The 20743-nt window shown below is 44.7% G+C and overlaps 1 protein-coding gene across 6 annotated transcripts in view; it reads right to left on the bottom strand.

Moving 5' to 3' along the window:
- Positions 1-2341: 2341 nt before the first annotated feature.
- Positions 2342-20743, bottom strand: part of MCM10 (minichromosome maintenance 10 replication initiation factor) — a 36737-nt gene continuing 18335 nt past the window's right edge. For all 6 annotated transcript variants that reach the window (XM_083575044.1, XM_083575043.1, XM_083575046.1 and 3 more), the window contains 9 exons: positions 19991-20101; positions 19788-19905; positions 16352-16580; positions 15050-15188; positions 13594-13712; positions 9234-9347; positions 5293-5438; positions 4539-4581; positions 2342-3768 (listed from right to left, as the gene is read on the bottom strand). In XM_083575044.1, coding sequence (XP_083431170.1) covers positions 3685-3768; positions 4539-4581; positions 5293-5438; positions 9234-9347; positions 13594-13712; positions 15050-15188; positions 16352-16580; positions 19788-19905; positions 19991-20101 — 1103 coding nt within the window. In that variant the 3' untranslated portion in view covers positions 2342-3684. The remainder of the gene's footprint in view (positions 3769-4538; positions 4582-5292; positions 5439-9233; positions 9348-13593; positions 13713-15049; positions 15189-16351; positions 16581-19787; positions 19906-19990; positions 20102-20743) is intronic.

The raw sequence follows: 20743 nt of genomic DNA, 5'->3' as shown, positions 1-20743 counted from the left end.
AACTGCTGCAGTGGAACTGCTGACGACATCCATGCGTGGGCCCCAACGTGAGTGATTTCGCAGTGTCTCCTGCCAAGCGTCCCATCAACATGACTCACCAACAACAGCGCCAGCCAAGCACACAGAATTAGGCACTATTCACTGGGATATAGAAGCGTCCTATGAATTTTCATTTGTCCACCATTATGAATGCTTGAATGCTTCAGTAGCTGCACCACGAAGGTCCAACTTCAGTTAGTAATCAAATCTGGCATGGTTTTCACACACGGTGTTAGTTTTGCTACAGGTGCTTTTAGATGCTGTCTATGCACATACCTACATTTTCAAGAGACTTTTTATTATTATTTAACACTTAATGAGACAAAGCAAGTGTGTGAAAAGTTAAGACTGTTAGGTGTTCCAAGAGCAACAGAAAGAAATCCTCAAATCCAGGGCAACTGTGGAGCACCAAATAAAAACAAACTTGTTAATGGAAGGGTTAGGATTCATCTTTGCTTTCCATATGGGAGCTTGACAGTTGGCGTCTGGAAAATAACCCAGTGGATAAGCAAACATTTCTTACCTAGGAATTCCATTAGTAGCTGGCCTGCTACTTCTTCCAGCAAGAAAACAACGCAGCCCCTTAGAAAGCACATTTTTAACATGCTGCATCAAAGTCCAGTCACGTTTATCCTAATGGTTTGAAAGAAATGCCAAGCCAGAAACTTCAAAGGCCTTTATATTACTCTCCAAAGCAGGCACATTGCTCTTCCTTCACTAGAAGAATTCCCCCAGGCTTGAGGATCTCCACCTGCAATTCATCTCAGCACCTTGTTTTTCATGATCTCCACTCACAATCCTCTTAATCCCAGTGTCTTCTGCAGCAACATCCCTCAGGCAATTGCAAACACAAGAAGAAAATCAGAATCAATGGCTAGTGCTGAATATCCTGCAAAGTGCATGACTAGACAGGCTGGAGAGCGATTTTAAAATCAGCCATCTCCCAGGGCTAATTCAGGAGGTTTTTATAAAATGGGTTTGTAAAGTATAGGAAGAGGCTCTTTTTCATCTCTGTATCTTAGGTGTGTGCATGGAAGGGAATGCCTTTCTTCTTTCCTCCTCCTGAGGTTAGACACAAACCAGCAGTTGCTTTAATGCCTCCTCACTGTAAGATGATGTTGTATCTTGGAGAAAGCCCTTTCAAATGAGTGTTGCAGATTTCAGAAGATTTGCTCAGAGATTCCACCAAAAGAGATCTGACATAGTCAATAAAATGATGCTAGTGGGAAACTTCTCAGCTGAAATCATTCAGCTGTGGTATCACCTCTAAACAGTGAATGCATTATGACTGCTGATGTACATTGCCCATAAAACAACATAAAACCAGGGCCATTCCTCCTTTCGCCTCTTCACGTTTGTTGAAGACTTGCTGCATTTTTTTAAGCCTGTTAAGAAGGATGATATTATTAAATTCTTGGGCAGTCAAATGTCAAACTATCAGCCATAGACAAAAAACCCCACCCCAGTCTTCAGCCAATTATGATAAAGGTAAAGGGACCCTGACCGTTAGGTCCAGTCGTGGCCGACTCTGGGGTTGCGGCGCTTATCTCGCTTTACTGGCCAAAGGAGCCAGCGTACAGCTTCCAGGTCATGTGGCCAGCATGACTAAGCCGCTTCTGGTGAACCAGAGAATGGAAACGCTGTTTACCTTCCTGCCGGAGTGGCACCTATTTATCTACTTGCACTCTGACGTGCTTTTGAACTGCTAGGTTGGCAGGAGCAGGGACTGAGCAACGGGAGCTCACCCCATCGCGGGGATTTGAACCGCCGACCTTCTGATCGGCAAGCCCAAGAGGCTCAGTGGTTTAGACCACAGCGCCACCATAATTATGGTAAAAGGTAAAGGTAAAGGTACCCCTGCCCGAACGGGCCAGTCTTGACAGACTCTAGGGTTCTGCGCTCATCTCACTCTATAGAGGCCGGGAGCCAGCGCTGTCCGCAGACACTTCTGGGTCACGTGGCCAGCGTGACAAGCTGCATCTGGCGAGCCAGCGCAGCACACGGAACACGTTTACCTTCCCGCTAGTAAGCGGTCCCTATTTATCTACTTGCACCCGGGGGTGCTTCCGAACTGCTAGGTTGGCAGGCGCTGGGACCGAGCGACAGGAGCGCACCCCGCTGCGGGGATTCGAACCGCCGACCTTTCGATCGGCAAGTCCTAGGCGCTGAGGCTTTTACCCACAGCGCCACCCGCGTCCCTCATAATTATGGTACTTGAGGGCAAAGCAAGTCATTTTGCCTCGTTCAAAACTTCCAAAAGAAAGAGGAAGGGGAAGTAAGAAACTCAAAGCACCTCAACACAGATTTTTATGAGTGTTTATTGTAAACAATATATGTTGGGCTGTTTAGGCCCCCTTTGTACATTTTACAATGCTGCATATACACCAGGCTCCAATACAACCTGGTGACATTTTCAATCACAGCACTGTGGTTAAGATATTTACAGTTTTCAAGAGATTCCAGTAACAATAAGATGCCAAGAAATTGTACGCCACTGGTTCACAGAACAAAATACACTAGTGATTGAAGGAAACACTTTTGATATTCGCAGTACATATGGGCACAACTGAAAGGGAAGCAAATTAATTAGTGATAACTGATGAATAGATAAGAACGTTTCTAAGCCACATCTCAAAGTCCCTCTCTACATAATGTCACAAGGGAAGACAGAAGAGCCAACGTGGCATACATTCAGAAAAAAGTCCTTTGTTTTATGAGGTTTTAGCTCCATTTCACACAGCCGTATGTTCTAATTTTGGGGATTCCATTGTTTCTGGCTGTGTTTAATAAGAAACCTTATAGCCGTTTGGAGAGAAGAAATACAGGTTTTTCTGACTGCTTCCACAGAAGATCATGTTTTTGCAGCAGACCGTTCACAGTCTGAAACAGCCTGTATCCTCTAAACTATTGATAAAAGATTCCAGACCCAAATTTAGAAGAATTTTTAAACGTTAAGCTAGATAAAAAAAGTCTTAAAAGCAAAGGCAATAAAAACAAGGTAACTTGCCTCACTAAAAATCACAAACTACTTTCCCCTTCAATAGGAAAATTATTCTAGGTGGGTATTTGGGGAAATACATTAATGTAGAGAGCATATTACAAATATATAAACAGTCACACAGTTTGCTGTAAGTTCTAGAAATAAAAAGGACTATTTAATGCTGATATCACTCTCTAGACATGGGCCTAGTCTGGTCAATATTTCTTGTGGCACTTCTGAAGTAGTGTCAGATAATACAGCTGAATTTGGCTACAGTTACATTAGCAGAAACTGCAGTTTCAAAGAGGCACCCTCTAATTGCTTGGAAAACATACAACACACAGTCTAGGAAAATAGCTCTCATCAAGTGACAAGCAAATCCTAAAGAATGACCGGGTTCACCCATTCAACATTACAGACTGAGCAAAGTCAGCCCAAAGCAAAGGATCATTCAGACTTCATGAAGGAAAGATGGTTGGGGGTCTCTAGCGACATCTACCTCACTGAATTGGATGGGGCTTACTGTCAGGTAAGTGGGGTTGCTACTGCAGTCTGTGTCTTTCAGAAGGAACTCCTCAGTCATTCTGAAACACAGAGCTACTTGCACCTTACCAGACATGAGAGACAAATTTAAAAGTGTAAAGGAGAGAAAGAACTTTTCATAGCTATTTTATACTGCTGAGGAATCGCGGTTGTTCTTCCCCTCTTGGTAAAAGAGTTTCTGCACCAATCTTGGGACCTTTCTTTTCCTAGAAAGGAGAAACGTACAATGAGGTTGTGTCCAATATGGTAGAATAAAAGCCAGCTCAATAAATAATTCTCAATAAATTATCAAGAAGCAAAACACAGGGATACAATCTTCTTCAGGTAAAACTCACCAGAAAGTTCACCTGCTATGCAATCCTCATTCATTTCAGTGAGGCTCACACAGGAGAACACCCCAGGGGATTATAGATATAAACCAACTAGTATAGGAGGACAATTCCAAAGATGGAACGCCCCTCCCCCTTCCTCAGCTCAGCTCCCAGCCTAGGCCCAATGGAGAGGACTACTCAGCTCTTCCCTCACTCATACTGAAGTGTATGGGGCTATTTTTGGGAGGGTCCCAGGACACAGGGAGGCCTAATCCTTCCCTCCTCAGCTGCAATTAGGATTTCCCCCAGCGCCAATCAGGCTTGTAAAGTTGAGCTCTCAGAAGCATCATTGGGTCCCAGGAGGTTTTTCTAAAAGCTCAGTTGCTCTGGGGCAGGAGCGGGAAGAAGAAACAGATGAGGGAAGGAGGGGAGGGGAAAGGAAAATGGAACGGATGGTTGTGTGTGTGTGTGTGAGAGGGGTGTGTGTGTGTGACTGTCTGGCTCCAGCCTCACCCGCCCCTGGCATGCCACCCCTAAGTATGTTCCTAATGAGGGACCCTTGGGCTGATAAAAGGGACAAAGTGGGACTAAATGAAAAAAAATAAAATAAACCACAGCTTCCCCAGCTTCTTAATGTAGGTAGACAGTCTTGGGCTTCCTCTTACCTTGAGCATTCCATCGCGTTCCCATTTAAAGAGACCACAATTGCTGAAAAGGGAAGACAGAAAAATCAGGGTTGCTTCAGTAGCTGTTGGTAGCAGTGCTGCACCAAACTGTTTTAAGGTTTCATTTCCTACATGAACGTTGCCATTTAAGTGTCCAACCCTCCCCCCCCCAATTCCACTGCTCTGGGCGTTATCTTCATGCCTCTTCATAGCCATTTCTCATTGGAAAGGACTGCCTAGACCACTGGTCTCAAACTTTTCTCTCTGGGCCACACTTGCAGAATAAAATCTGCTTGCATCACATCCAATGTTTTATTGACAAGAAAGACAGTTGGAAAACACAACTAGGATTGACCACAGTATCACTTGAGGCTCTTGCTCTCATTTTAAAAGGATATCTATCCATATTCTGCATATTAAAAAATTATTTTGATACTACACTATACTATACGGCACTGAAATGTTTAAATGCTTGATTGTCCTTGAATCTTCCAGCCACTCTTGCCATCCTCGCCTGCCACACCAGGGTGGCATTCTGCACCCTTTGAGGGCCACTGGTCTAGACAAATGGTGAAGTGAGCTCTTGCCCACCAAACAAAATGAATAAACCAGACCACTATTATTTAGCAAGTCTTTTCAGTCTACAGCCAGGGATGAGAGATGCACGTTGACAAACCTTTGCAGATAGAATGCAGTAGGGTTGAGAGATTGCGCAACGGTCTGCTTGAGAAGGGGAGAATGCAGCTCCTCTTACCTGCAGTGTTTTTTTGGCAGCTTGTCAAGAGATATGGCTCTATTTCCACACTGACACTTGAAAAATCGTTTTACACCATCATGCCAGTGATAGTCATGATTTTGTTCCACACATGAATCCAGGAGCTTGAAATAGGTATACTTGCACTTATGTAAAAGGAAGAGAGAGGGAAATAAAGAGTCACACACACTTTCTCCAACTTCTTCAAAGTCACTGTCGTAGTGAAAACCCAGTCCTCTGCTGTACCAGAAGAGCAAATTACTCTGCGAACCAGAGGGAAACAGCTATATTGTACACCTGAGAGGACATCCCATTTGAACTCTTTGCTTCTGCTCCCCCAACACTGGTCCCTCTTCCTCTTTAAGACCACCTCTGTCGCCACAGTGTAAATCCTGGCAAAATGCAGATCGCACAATAGCTATCTGCATCAATGGTGAAACTCACCAAAGGATCAGGGCATTTTAATGATGGAAAAGAGGTCCATCTTCTGCAAGTCTTAAATACAAATATGCAGCCACATCACCAGCAATTAATACAATGAAATGCTGTGTGATGGGTTTGTTCTTGTTCTTATGGCAGCCCTGTTTAGGGAAGCTTTTAATGTTGGATGGATGACTGTATTTTAATACAAAAAAAATTTTTTTCTTCCAGTAGCACCTTAAAGACCAACTAAGTTAGTTCTTGGTATGAGTTTTCGTGTGCATGCACACTTCTTCAGATACACTGAAACAGAAGTTGCCAGATCCTTCTATATAGTGAGAAGGTGGGGAGGGGTATTACTCAGAAGGGTGGTGGGAATGGGTGGTTGGCAGATAGCTGTGATGAGCCTGTTGACTACTCTTAACGACTGCAATAGGTCTTACAGGAAAAAGCAAGGGGTGAGAAGGTGAAAAATGGCTTTGTCATGTATAATGAGATAAGAATCCAATGTCTTTGTTCAGACCAGGTCTCTCCATGGTTTTAAGTTTGGTAATGAGTTGCAATTCAGCAGCTTCTCTTTCCAGTCTATTTCTGAAATTCCTTTGTAGTAATACAGCTACTTTGAGATCCTGTATAGAATGTCCTGGGAGATTGAAGTGTTCTCCTACTGGTTTCTCTGTCTTGTTATTCTTGATGTCCGATTTATGTCCGTTTATTCTTTGGCGTAAGGTTTGGCCTGTTTGTCCAATATAGAGAGCTGAGGGACACTGTTGGCATTTGATGGCATATACAATGTTAGACGATGAGCAATTAAATAGTCCCGAGATGGTATGTGTGATGTGGTTGGGGCCAGTAATGGTGTTGTCCGGGTGTATGTGGCAGCAAAGTTGGCACCTGGGTTTATTGCAGGCTCTGGTGCCAGTGTCCGTGTTACATCTGGTTGTAGTATTATTGTGGGTTAGGAGTTGTTTAAGATTAGGTGGCTGTCTGTAGGCAATGAAAGGTCTTCCTCCCAGAGCTTGAGAAAGAGAACTGTCATTGTCCAGGAGAGGTTGTAGATCTCTGATGATGCGTTGTACTGTTTTAACTTGGGAGCTGTATGTGATGACTAGAGGTGTTCTGTTATTTTCTTTTTTGGGTCTGTCTTGCAGCAAGTTCTCTCTGGGTATCTGTCTGGCTCTGTTGATCTGTTGTCTAACTTCATCTGCTGGGTATTTTAGTTCTAAAAAGGTTTGCTGTAGATCTCTTAGGTGAGAGTCTCTGTCTGTAGAATTGGAACAGATACGGCTGTAACGTAGTGCCTGGCTATATACAATGGACTGTTTGGTATGTTTGGGATGGTAGCTAGAGGCATGTAGATATGTTTGTCGGTCAGTTGGTTTACGGTATAAGGTGGTGTCTATGCGTCCATCCTGTATTTTTATAGTAGTGTCCAAAAAATGTATTTCTATACAGGATCTCAAAGTAGCTGTATTACTACAAAGGAATTTCAGAAATAGACTGGAAAGAGAAGCTGCTGAATTGCAACTCATTACCAAACTTAAAACCATGGAGAGACCTGGTCTGAACAAAGACATTGGATTCTTATCTCATTATACATGACAAAGCCATTTTTCACCTTCTCACCCCTTGCTTTTTCCTGTAAGACCTATTGCAGTCGTTAAGAGTAGTCAACAGGCTCATCACAGCTATCTGCCAACCACCCATTCCCACCACCCTTCTGAGTAATACCCCTCCCCACCTTCTCACTATATAGAAGGATCTGGCAACTTCTGTTTCAGTGTATCTGAAGAAGTGTGCATGCACACGAAAACTCATACCAAGAACTAACTTAGTTGGTCTTTAAGGTGCTACTGGAAGAAAAAAATTTTTTTTGTTTTGACTATGGCAGACCAACACGGCTACCTATCTGTAACTGTATTTTAATATTTTGTTGGAAGCCGTCCAGAGTGGCTGGGGAAGCCCAGCCAGATGGGCGGGGTGGGTATGTATGTATAAATAATAAATAAATTAATAATAATAATAATAATAATAATAATAATAATAATAATAATGTGTTTTTATGCTGTGAACTGACCTGGGGAGCTACAGATGAAGGGTGATATGCAAATTTAATAAATAACAACAACATGCAACACTTGGACAGGGATGAGTTGGCCACAGAAAAGTTTGCTCTCTCACTCTAGCCTACCTCAAAAGGTTTCACTATTCTGGGTTATTCGGAAAGACAGGATACCAGTGTGAAAAATACAACCTGGATCTGCTTATCATTGTATTCAACAGGACTTGGCTACAAAGCTTTAGATGGTTATGAGACTGCAAATGCTGGACTAGGACCTAGGAGAGCGAGGTTCAAAGCCCACTCTGCCATGCCCTGGGCCAGGAACTATGGCTCTGCCTACCCTCTCTCACAGGGTGGGTGTGAGGCTAAAATGGAGGAAAGATGGGGTGAAAATGTAATAAGAAATAAGTAAGAGTGGGCTTTTAACGGTGAATATTCCTTTTGGGAGAGCAAACTGACCTGTGCATGAGGCCACAAACCAAGGTGGATCCAACAAGGACATTCTACCTCCCTGGGACTACATGTGCTATGAGAGGCACAGGAAAGCTATAGCTTGTTTCTTGGCACCAACCCACTCCGCTAATGCTATTATTTTTTCAAATGCTATGGCACCTCACGGGAGGATCACTTTCCACTGACCTGGGGCTGCCTTCAAAACTCAGGTCACATCCTGATATGCTTGGGAGATGCAGTTTAAGCCCCTAGCAGGATGCGCTGTGTTTTTGCAGGAGCGTGAGTACATGCAGTGCGGAGCGTGGAGTCCTTGACATGCCTTATTGGGGTTAAGGATGGGAGGATTGCAGTTCACTTCATATTTTGGAACATACCTACCTATTTTGCCTGCCCATCAGACCCATGCATGGATCAGAATATAGATCTTCAGGTTAAGCCACATAATCGATGAACCGATTCATGCATGCATCCATACCTGTGACCCTTCAGATGCTGCTGAAATACAACTCCCATCAGCCCCGGCAAGCATGGCCAATGGTGGGGAGGATGGGAGTAAATGTCGTCCAATAATATCTGGAGAGCCACAGGTTCCTCATCCCTGGTCCACACTGTACTTATGAGATGGCCAGAAGACTTGCTTCTCCTTTCTTTAAACATGTTGAAGCTGTAAAGAGTGCAACTACCTCCTCCGCGGCTGTGACAGAAGGGGGGGGGGAAGGGAAGGGAAGAAGTGGTTTTAAAATGCTTCTAAGTCTACAAGGGACACTGCCATCTTTTTGACTGCACAATTTCCAGGAAAGGGACTGCATGTTTGATGCAGTCATTTCAAAGCAACCTTTTTTCTGTGCAGCCATGGAGCTGTTCTAAGCAGCTGTAATCGTGAAAGGAAAAAGGCAGCCCTGGATCCCCTCCTGAGCAGATTTCTGGAGGAAAGGTTCCTGAGGGTCAAAATGAATTTTTCATCCAACGCTGATCAAGCTGCACTTCAAGGGTCTGCTTCACTCACCGATTTGCACGTTGCAACACGGCATTTCACTTCTCGGATGCTCCGCATTTTATCTTCCATTTGCTCCTTCTTCACCAGGGGCTCAAAATAGCGTTCCTGCAGCTCAGCCTCAAACTATGGCAGGAGGAGAGATGAAACTTTAATCTAGATGTGTAAACAGCTAATATAAAACTTGTTAACACTGTAAATGAAACTTAAAAAACCCCACATAGCTGAAAAAAGGATTTTCAGAAACAATAAGCAATTAATTTCAATTGAATCCTCATCCTGAAATTATATATATATATAAAAAATCACACACACAGTTGTATTTTTTTCGCTTGTTCAGACCCCTTCTTGAACTATCAGATTCTGATGGGCTGCTTGGAAACATTTTCTTTTTTCTTTTTTTTAAATAAATGTTTATTAAAATTTTCCATCTTAGTAAAAAAATCAAAAATAAAAAAAGAACAAAAAAAGATTTAAAAAACACATATTTTCCGTATTTTCAATGACATATTTCCCTGACTTCCCCGCACCTCCCCTTCTTATATTCCAATTCAAATTGTTAGTTCAACAAGTTCTTATCCCCAATTTTTAACCTTTTTATATTTAGTTCATTTAAAAAACAAGCAAACCAATTTTCACTTATAAACATCCATATTTATACATCAATACTCATTCTTAAAACCTTTTTCTAAAGTCAACCCAAATTCCCTTCCACGAATTCCCCAATTTTCTTACTAATAACAAAACAAAATAAAAAAAAACCAGATTATAATTATACACCCTTTGGATTCCCAAACCCCACCACTTCCTTTCCCGGTTTCGATCCCCAACAGACGTCCATCAGTCTTAATCTACTATCAGCCTGGAGACCTCACATCCGAGGCTCTTAATTCTCTCTCAATTCCTCTCTGCCGGTTTTTTTGATAGTCTTTAGTATTAAACACCAGGTCTCGGAGAAGCTCTGTCCCCGTAAGGTCCATGTTTCTTCCAGCCAGACCTCCATACTTAAAAGCGGAGCCTCAATCTTGTTTCTTACTCCTTTTAAGTCCAATTGTCCCGAAAGCTCCAACTTCCACCTTAATCAAATTAGTAATCCATAGGTCTTCAGATCTCCACATAAGGAGATCTCTCCATTCTTCAATCTCCAATTCAAACCAGATTTTCATCATCCAATACTTATTTTCCTTTGTAACCATCATGTCAGGCCTCTGGCTCTCCTTTGTCATCTGCAAAATTACAGCTCCTCCTTCCTTTTCTTCAGAAACAACGTATGTCTCCTTCTCCGCACTCTCAAAATTCTCAAGTTTCTCTTTTTGTCCAGCTGCATGGGCTTCCTGAGTCAAATCCTTATCAAATTCAATAATATTATTTACTGTTAAGTTCAGAGTTGCAACATTTGTAGCCAAAACATCCATTTGGCCTTGTAACTTTCCCAAGAGAACAAAGGCTCTGTCCAACCCAGCTTGAATTTTCCCTCCTCCAGCCATTCTTGTAATGTCCCAAATCCCCCTCTAGAGGGATTTTGGTAACTTAGTACAGTGGTGCCCCGCAAGACGAACGCCTCGCAAGACGAAAAACCCGCTAGACGAAAGGGTTTTCCGTTTTTCGATGCGCTTCGCAAGACGAATTTCCCTATGGGCTTCCTTTGCAAGACGAAAGCCCATAGGGAAATCTCCAGGACAGCGGGGAAGCGCAGTGCGTCTTCCCCACTGTCCTCGGACCTCCTCCGAAGGCTGGCGGTGGGGCGGAGAGACCTCCTCCCGCCGCCAGCCTTCGGAAGGCTCCTCCGAAGGCTGGCGGTGGGGCGGAGAGACCTCCTCCCGCCGCCAGCCTTCGGAAGGCTCCTCCGAAGGCTGGCGGTGGGGCGGAGAGACCTTCTCCCCACGCCAGCCTTCGGATGGCTGTCCTGAAGACTTGCGGTGGGAGGAGGGTTTTCCTTCCCACCGCCAACATTCAGAATGCTGTTCTGAATGTTGGCGGTGGGGAGGAAAAACCCTCCTCCCACCGCAAACCCTGGGAACAGAGGAGAAGCGCTGCGCGCCTTCCCCTCTGTTCCCGTACCTGTCCTGAAGGCTTGCGGTGGGGAGAAAAGCCCTTCTCCGCACCCCAGCCTGGCAAGCGGTCTCCACAGGAACGCATTAATTGATTTTCAATGCATTCCTATGGGAAACCGTGCTTCGCAAGACAAAAAACTCGCAAGAAGAAAAAACTTGCGGAACGAATTAATTTCGTCTTGCGAGGCACCACTGTATTCTTTCCAGTTCAAATCCAAAAGTCAAGTTAGTTTGTATCAGTTCTTCCTTGTTTTCAACAAAATATAACCAAATTGCAACAAATATTTCCAGCAGAGACAGCAGAAACAAAGTTCTCTTTTTCCTTCTTGACAGCTAATTTTGACAGCTGTCAAACTCTTCTATATCTCCTCAACGGGCTCTCTCACGGATCACTCCCGGGTCCGGGGGGGGGGGGTGGCACTTCAGCTCTCAAAATTAGCTCTTATCCTCCGGTAAAGTTATTTATGCTTATACTGCCAAATCGTGAAATTAATATCTTTTAGCCAATGAAGAAAAAGAAATTCTCTCGACCTTAGTTAACTAGTCCTTGCTTTAAATTATTTACAAGACGGGGAGGCGGACTTCCTGTTTGCACCTTCCCCGATCGTGCCAAATTCAACAAAAAAAATTCCTTTACAAGTCCAATTTCCGTACTACTCACGGGTTGTTACTTTTAGAGTCCAATTGTTCACAAGAAGAAGTCAGCGCTCTCCGACCATGCCATGCGGCTTCACTCCGCAGGAGGAGCAGTCAACTCTCAGCACCGCGCCGCTCACCCCGTCCCCCGTTCCGATGCCTTTAAAAAGGCTCCTTCGCAGGTCGGGGGGGGGTGCAAATGGTGCCCGCCGAGTCACCAGGTTCACAGGCTTCAGCGCCTGTGATTTCTGAGGGTCCCTGCGTCGGCCAGACCCAGCTCCTGCGCAGCCGATTCCCTCCGGAGCTCGGAGGGAATCCGCCATTAGCCGATCACGCTAACCCGGAAGTCCTGCTTGGAAACATTTTCATCCCTGAAATGCAGTCATTCTTAGAGCCAGTTCGAATATATTATGTAAAACCACTTGATCTTTCATCACTCAAAAGCCCAACATCTGACAATTTGTAACTGAACCATTCTCCCTCAAAAGGCATTGCACCTGAGGAAATCCAAAAGCTCTAACTGTGGTATCTACTATGCAACGTCTCATTTGGAGGCAGTGTTCAACATGTAAGTGTTCAACATGCATGGGTACAAAAAGGGCGCGGACACACAAAAGCCCGCAGAGAATTTCCTGATAAAGGCAACTGCATTCATATACACTTAAAAAGGAAAACTGCAGGGTCTGCTGGATGATGCCTAAGGCAGCATGCATTTCCAAAACAACAGAAGGGAACTGATTCAGCGCTGATTCAGAGGAAGAGTGCCATCTACTGAGCAAACAGCAAAGCCAGAGGCCTTGTGAAAAGACAAGGGTCAGTTGTTAAAGACAAAAAGCATATATTGGGATATTTAATGGTACTCAAAGCTGAATAAAACAAAAAATAAAATAAACCAGGCACCCGCTCCTCCCACTGCAAACATCAACAAATAAGACAAACGTCTGATAACAAAAAATGAAGTTGTGTAATCATGTGACAGTGGGGGTGGGGAACCCTTTTCAGCCTGTGGGCCATTCTCCCTCACAGGCACACTTGCCCAGGCCAGAGGTAAAAGTGCAGCAACAGGCAAGTCACGCCCACCTCGCCAACAAGAGACATGGTCGCAGCTTAAGGACACATTCCAGCCAGGCAAAGCCACTCGAGGAGGGGAAAGAGCAGGGCCACTGAGGGGTATAGTCTGGGAAGGGTCCCAAGGGCCAGACAGAGAGCCCAGGGGCCCTCATTTGGCCCCCTGGGTCTGAGGCCCCCACCCCTGCTTTGCAGACTTATGAAGAACTCATATTTTTGCCTTTGTCAGAAAAATGTTTCTCTGCCTTCAGATTCTTCTTTGGTCAGCAACTACATTTCCCAGAAGTCTGCTTGGCCTTTCAATATTTGCCACATTCTTAAAGCAGACTTCTGGGAAACGCAGTTGAGGGGTCAGATGTGAAGCCCACTGCAGTCTCTTCTCCTGCACTGAAAATGGTCAATGCTGAATTTCTGGTAGTGAATTCTGACACAATGCAGGCCAGCAGATCAGATGAGAGTAATGCCTCTCTTGCAAAACTGTTAGGCATGTCTCTTCAAGATGACACAGTCCTATTTTCTGCTGCTGGGCAGGATCCTTTCCTCTTTACACGCTCCCAATAGCACCCACATGCAGGCATTCCCAGCCAGTTCCCTTGTATGCGGGAGGGGCTTACCTCCTTAAGGACACCCATGTGTTTGGATCTAGCATTCAAGATCTCTTGAAATTCATCAGACTCCAAGTACGCAAGCTGCTGGCGTAGTTTCTTTCCAGCAGGTTCTGCTGCATCAACATCTACAGAAACAGAAGAGAAACATATACACGTGCTTAGCCATTATTTCCAAAGGATACAGTGGTGCCCCGCAAGACGAATGCCTCGCAAAACGGAAAACGCGCAAGACGAAAGGGTTTTTCGGTTTTTGCGTCGCTTCGCAAGACGATTTTCCCTATGGGCTTGCTTCGCAAGACGATTTTCCCTATGGGCTTGCTTCGCAAGACGAAACGTCTTGCGAGTTCTTGTGAGTTTGTTTCCTTTTTCTTAAAGCCGCTAAGCCGTTAATAGCCGCTAAGCCGCTAAGAGCTGCTAAGCCGCTAATAGCCGTGCTTCGCAAGATGAAAAAACCGCAAGACGAAGAGACTCGCGGAACGGATTAATTTCGTCTTGCGAGGCACCACTGTATTCTGCTGCAACAGAAACTAAGGTAATGCATTCCGCTGACAGTAGGTGTTGCATAGATAGTGTGCCATACAAACAGAGATCTTTTACCTGTGCCTCTCTAATATGCAGAATTTTGATTTGCTTGGGTCACCCCAGACAAAAAAAAAGGGCACGCCTTTCTCCACCATGCCCTACTTACCAGATTCCTCAGGGTCATCCGGCTGGAAACTTCTGGAGACAAGGGATACCCCAGATGGGCCTTTGGTTGGATCCAACAGGGAAATTATTTCAACAATATACAGTGAACCTATTACATAACCTGCCAAGATCCTTCATTTCCCCAGTCATTCCAAGGAGCAAACTCTTGCTGCTGTGGGGGTATTTTTGGTCATGCATCTCAGCTGCAACTCTCAGGGTAAACTCAAGAGGCCACTTGACAGCCACTTGACAGCCAGTGACTGACAACAGAGGAAAAGGGAATGAGATCTGCTCAGAGGTAAATGGGTCTGTCAGCCAGTGGTGGGAAATGAATTTCTAAAAATGGATGAGGAAGAGAGAATTCAAAATTTGTATAAATATCTACTGGCAGGAATACTGAAGCCACGGAAGGCAGCAAATTATGTTGAGGGACTTTATACAAATGTTATGAATCAAGTTAGAAGTCAGGAGAGCTGTCCTCTTTTGCTACCTCAATTCTGTTCGCATAGAAACCAGTGATTTCCAGCACAGAAATCTCAGGGATTTCCACAGAGCAGGCATGTAGCCCGTAACCAGACATTTAAGCGAGAAAGGAAAGATGGAAGCCCGCTGCCTGTAGTCTGCGCTGTTTTCTGCCCAATGTCTCAGGGAGCAACTTCAAGTCAAACCATTCAGCTTGACACCAGCTGGTTGAAATACTGGGCTGGACCCAAGCGACTTAATTCCGATGCAAGTCTGTGGCTATCTTTGTAAAAAGTTTCTAGACTTTCCATACCTTGGGACAGAGGGATGTTTTTCTCAGCTCTCTCAGAAATCTCCGGAATGTCTAGACTGGATCGTTTCCTTTTTATGCTGTTTGGGTCCACTTTGGCGAGGACCCAGCCTTTTGCACGTAGTTTATTTATAGCTGCCATCTAAAAACAACAAAAGAAAGACTCAAGACATGTAGCAAAAGTCAGCAATTAAAACCAGTATGAAAAGCCAGCAAGGATCACTGGAGCTGAATGTCAGTTTGCATTTCTTAGTGTAGAAAGTATTGATCTGATGTGTAATTAATTGAAGAGGGTTCTGGGAGCCTCTGGGAGCTTCTCTGTGTGAAACAAGCAAGCATAAGGTTCATGATGTTTGGGTTATTCCTTCAGAGAAGCTGAGTACAGCTGCTTTAAACTGGTCCTATTATCTTTCTCTCAAAGTCATGCTGACTATAATAATAGGCCAGAAGGAGCCTGGTTTCCACTTTCTCTTTCTATCTCTTTTCCTTCTGGTGCAGCGTTCTGCACATAGTACGCTTCGTGTTAAGGTTTAGTCTTATTATACTGTAAGCTTAAGTTAAGTCTGCTGCAACTGGATTTCTTATGGACAGTTCCAATCCTGAATGTATTGGATTTGTGACCATTATGATCATTTGCCTTCAGTAGCAGTAAAGCTCTGCTGGAAGAAAGACAATTACCTCTGTCTATTTCTTGGGAACCCGGCAATGTGTTTAAGTTTTTACTGTGCTCACTATACACTGGAATCTGCTCTGGATCAATACTGAGTAGACTTTAAATGTCACTGAAGACCATATAACCCCTTCTCACAGCTCTAATGTGCTTGTGGAAACTAGGCCAATGCTTGTTCTCCATCACACACAAATATCACCCACCCACAAACACCCCATTGCACAGATCAGACACCCCCCCCCCCAATCCTGGGAACTGTAGTTTGTGAAGGCTGCTGTGATAAGTTACAAAACTCACATAATTACTTTCCTGTTTATCAACTAAATTGGCTAAAAGTCTATTACAACTGAACATACAAGGCAAAAGCTACAATCGAAATAATCATTTTAAAATAATAAAACCCATCCTATTATTGTATTTTAGCACAGTGTATGTCCAGTCCTGAAAACTCCCACAGTCCTTTGTGCTGGGCTAAAAAGCTGGCAACCTTATCACAAATCTTTGACAACCCAATGGTTGGTCTCCAAGCCCACCTGGAATGACGAAGTTACAAGCTATTAGCAGCTTGACTGATCCTTGTACTATGACTCTGTACCCATGGGGCAGCAGTTAGGGAGAATTTGAGGAGCTGATACCTTTTTAGCTTCTGCCAAGCCATTCAGTTTGGGCACCGGAGGAGGCAAACTATCAAAGAAGAGAACATCGTCTCCTTCAGAGAAGCCTGTGCCAAGTCTAGGAGTTTCGGGGCTTGACAGTTTGGCAGCTTTGGGAAACTCTGCAGCGGGAGTTGGAGAGCGTAGCACCGCTGGTCCTGAGGAAGGTGGCATTGCTGCCACAGTTGCATGACTTGTATTTTGAAGAAACCTTAAACAAAAGGACAAAATCCATTATCATCTTGCTTGGGGAGGTAGTGTAGGAAAACAGGATTCTCTGACCCAAAATCCTGTTAAGACTCTGTAGAGAAGGGGCTTTTCAGACTGTTGTGGTGAAACTGGGAGCCCTTCAGAAGCTCATCAGGGTTTCTCAGTGAGAAAACCAGTAATGACAGCCAAGCTTTCCTGAAAGACAGCTGGGCCACCTGCGCAAGGTGCATCTGCACAATTAGGCGTGCCGAGTTTGGAGGCCACACTCTTTCAATTCACACGTGCTGCTGAGTGCTTTGCAATGCATGGAGGTTTCATGGAAGGTGAGCAGGATGTAGAAAGGTTCACTAAAGGTAGAAAGTTTGGAAACTACAATGCTAGAGGAAGAGGTTTAAATACTCAAGGTCAGGAGACATCTTGCTTTCATACAGCCAAGGAATCTTTTGGCTTAGCCTTCTCCCAACACATGTCTACGGGGGGTGGGGAGTGTCAACCAAGTAGCGCATAAGCCTCAGGCCAGCTTCTAGGTTCATGGCATGTAGGCAGAAAACGACAAGACACCCTGCCTGCTTCCTGAGCCAAAGACGGCATGGTGAGAAACAGGCCTTTCCACCTCCACCACCAACTGCACACTCCTCTTTCCAAAGAATTTCATCTGCAAGGATTAACAACCGACTTTAAGTAGGGAAGCTTTTCCATAGCTTAGGGTCCTGATCCTCGCCCCCCCCCCAATTATGTTTAGCTACACAAGTCTGCTGGAGCTAGCAGGGTAGTAAAAACATAATTAGTGGTTGGCAAGCTCGCCCATCCTGGATTAAGAAAAAGCCCAGATCATTTAACAAGAATCCCCTCCCCTAATGAGTCAGAACTTTAAGGACTTAAGCTGTGATTTAAGGCTGTGTGGAGATAAACTTTCGAACCAAAGCAATGTTTCAAGACGAAGCTGGAAAGTTAAGAGTTTTGGAATGACGCAGTTAAAAATGCCGTCGCCATCTTGGGAGGCATTGTTGGAGCTCTTGGGTCTGGGAGGAGAAAGAGAGAAATAGTGCTGTTTACATATCGTGGATTAACTCCTCTGTGGGATTTAAGAGCGAAAAATGCCTGATTTATGATGGAAAGAGTGATGTTATCTACGAAGGAGATATATGGAAACCATCTGGACTTAGATTGGAAGAACGGGAAATTCACACAGGATTATTATATTTGCTTATCGGCTTAAGGAGACTAACAGAAGAGATCGTAAAAGAAAAAGAGAAATTATATGAACAAGATATGATGTGGAAACACCAAGATAAGACTGGATAGAATTATGAACTTTGTCTGGACTGATTGGGACTGATTTGGACACTAACGCAGTAATAAGAAGATGATTTGAATCCCCCTTTGGATCTTGAAGTATGGGTTCCCCCAACAAAATTTAAAAATTTGGCTTTGTAATTTGGAATTTATGTGATGTGATTTAATTTGATGTGATTGGCCAGTTAATAAAAATTATTTAAAAAAAAAAAAGAAAGAAAAAGCCCAGATCATGTTTGGATGGCTGTGGAATGGGCCTGGCAGTGCGCCAAGTGCCCCCAAGTGCCACTTGTAAGCCCACCCCCTTCCACACCCAAACCTGAGTTTGCCAGAGTGATCTCCAGCTAAGTCTATTGATTTCACTGGGTTGACTCCAAGCACAGTGGTACCTCAGGTTAAGTACTTAATTCGTTCTGGAGGTCCGTACTTAACCTGAATCACCACTTTAGCTAATGGGAACTCCTGCTGCTACCGCGCCACCGGAGCACGATTTCTGTACTCATCCTGAAGCAAAGTTCTTAACCTGAAGCACTATTTCTGGGTTAGCGGAGTCTGTAACCTGAAGCGTATGTAACCTGAGGTACCACTGTATGACTTTGCTTGATGCCAGTGTGAAATGTAAATGGAAGTAACATAATCACTTTAGGAAGCAGCAGCAGGGATCCTGATTAGGCATTTTTCTCAGCACCGCAAGTTTATATCATATTCAGGTAGGGATGGAAAAGACTCAGAGCAGCCATGGGATGTCAGCTTGTCCCATCTGAGGCCTCTCTCCAAAATGTTGGATCTTGGGCCACACGTCTCAAATGTGGAAATTCACAAGAGCAGTTGTAGACTGGGGTAGGGAACTGAATGTGGCTGCTCAGCTGGATCCTGCGTTTCCCACCTGCAACACCATTAGATCATCAGGTGACCCATCTTTCCATTGCCATGTGCCCAACTAGGCGGGTCCTGAAGTTATTGACCATCAGCTCATCAGCGCTGACTCCCAAGCCCTGCAGTCTGCAGGTGCAGCTGCGCCACGGAGGTCTCCATGGGGAGCCTGCGCTGTGGCCCAGAGGCCTTGAGATCAGAGCCAATCAGCCGATTGGTGGCGCCAGCAAGGCTCCCTTGCCAAAGAGCCCCTGAGAGCACATCTTAAGGCTCCCTTACCTGCCCCACCTCCCAGGCTACATGTGATGACAGGTGTGGGGCAGGAGGGCATGGTTTGGGTAAACGGCCTTGCAGGCCAAACTGGGACACGTGTTGGGTCTCATTAACCCCAATCCTTGTGATACACAATAAAGGGCCAGATGGACAACAGATCTGGCTTGATAGAAGGCAGATTCCTATGACCCAGTTTTGATTTTACTGGAGGCTTTCCCCCCTTTTGTTTATGATATGCCAACTTCAACTTTCCTTGGTATGCTTAGTTAGTTTGGAAAATGGAAGGATATTTTTTAATGGTTTTATGAGCTTCTGCGCTGGTTTTTTAAAAAATTGGATTGGATTTTATTCTGTGAGTCATCTTGAGACACCTGCATAAAGGGACCAACAAGTTGAGTAAACAGTAGAAATAAATAAAAATGTATTATATATGCTAGATATTTAATATTGGATTTGAAATAGCATGGGGTGAGATCCAACTAAGTCTTACTCAGAGCTGACTCACTTAAATTAATAGATGCTGGATAGCTTAGTTGGTAGAGCATGAGTCTCTTAAATGTCAGGGCTGTGCATTCAAGCCCCACGTTGGGGAAAAGATTCCTGCATTGCAGAGAGTTGGACTAGATGGCTCACATGGTCCCTTCCAACTCTACAGTTCTATGATTCTAAGTTACTGAGTGTATCACATCTACAGCGAATAACACTGAAAAAGAAGCAGTTTGGGCTACTACTGAACCATGTCCTCACATGACCATCATGGTGTTACCTCTTCTGCATCTCTTCAGACCTCCTTTTCCTGGCTTCCAGCATTTGCTGCTTCTGTTGCTTAATCAGTGCTGAAGCAGAGATGGACTGGAATGCTGGATTTTGCTTCCCAACAGATACTGGGGAGGACATAAATAAAGTTGTAGGTGAGTCAGATGTTGCTCAGCAGGAGTCAAATAGGTTGCTTTCCCCCCGCAGACATACCTGGCGCACTGGCTTTGGCTAGGTGTTTATTCAGGTTTCTTGCTCCAAAAGAGGGCACTGACAATAGTTCTTTGAATTCCTCTGAACATGGCAAAGGTTGTTTTGGCAAACCTGAAACAGAACATGCAATGTAACAATGCAGCAGACTCACAGACTAGTCACAGGTGGTTGATGACGCTGAGTCCTGCTTGCCCTTCAAAGAAAATCCAAAACAAATTTCTAGCCCTTAGGAGATATTTAAAACTGGACAAGTGAACCATTCCTACTAAAACTGCAGAAGCCTGTGAGATAGCTAAATAGATCACCACTGGCTGGCAACTCTAAGGCAATGCAGCCTCAAGGAACACAACTCGTGTGTTGTGACTAGTCAAAATTATACTACTCGAAGCACACACAAAGAAGCCTAAACCTGGGATGAAAGCAGCACACAGATTAAGAACAGCCTAGGCCAGTGGTGGCGAACCTATGGCACATGTGTAAGAGAGGGCACTCAGCGCCCTCTCTGTGGGCATGTGTGTGGTCACCTAGGAGCTCCTGGCCACTTCCCCTTGGGGGGGGGGAGGGAGGAGTAGAGGAAGGCTCCTGTGATGCAGGAACGCTGTCAAGCCTACGACCAGCTGTTCTGTGGGGGTGGGAGGAGGAGGAGGGCTTGCAGGGCACCTGCCTCTGGACTGGCTCCGCCTCCCCGCCATCAAGTCTGGTTGTGCCCAACCCGCCTTCCTGCTCTGCTCTTGGGTGCGTTTAGAGCCACGC

This window comes from Podarcis filfolensis, assembly GCF_964270895.1.
Source record: "Podarcis filfolensis genome assembly, chromosome: 10".
In the NCBI taxonomy this organism is placed as follows: domain Eukaryota; kingdom Metazoa; phylum Chordata; class Lepidosauria; order Squamata; family Lacertidae; genus Podarcis; species Podarcis filfolensis.
This window is presented reverse-complemented; position numbering and strand designations above follow the sequence as displayed.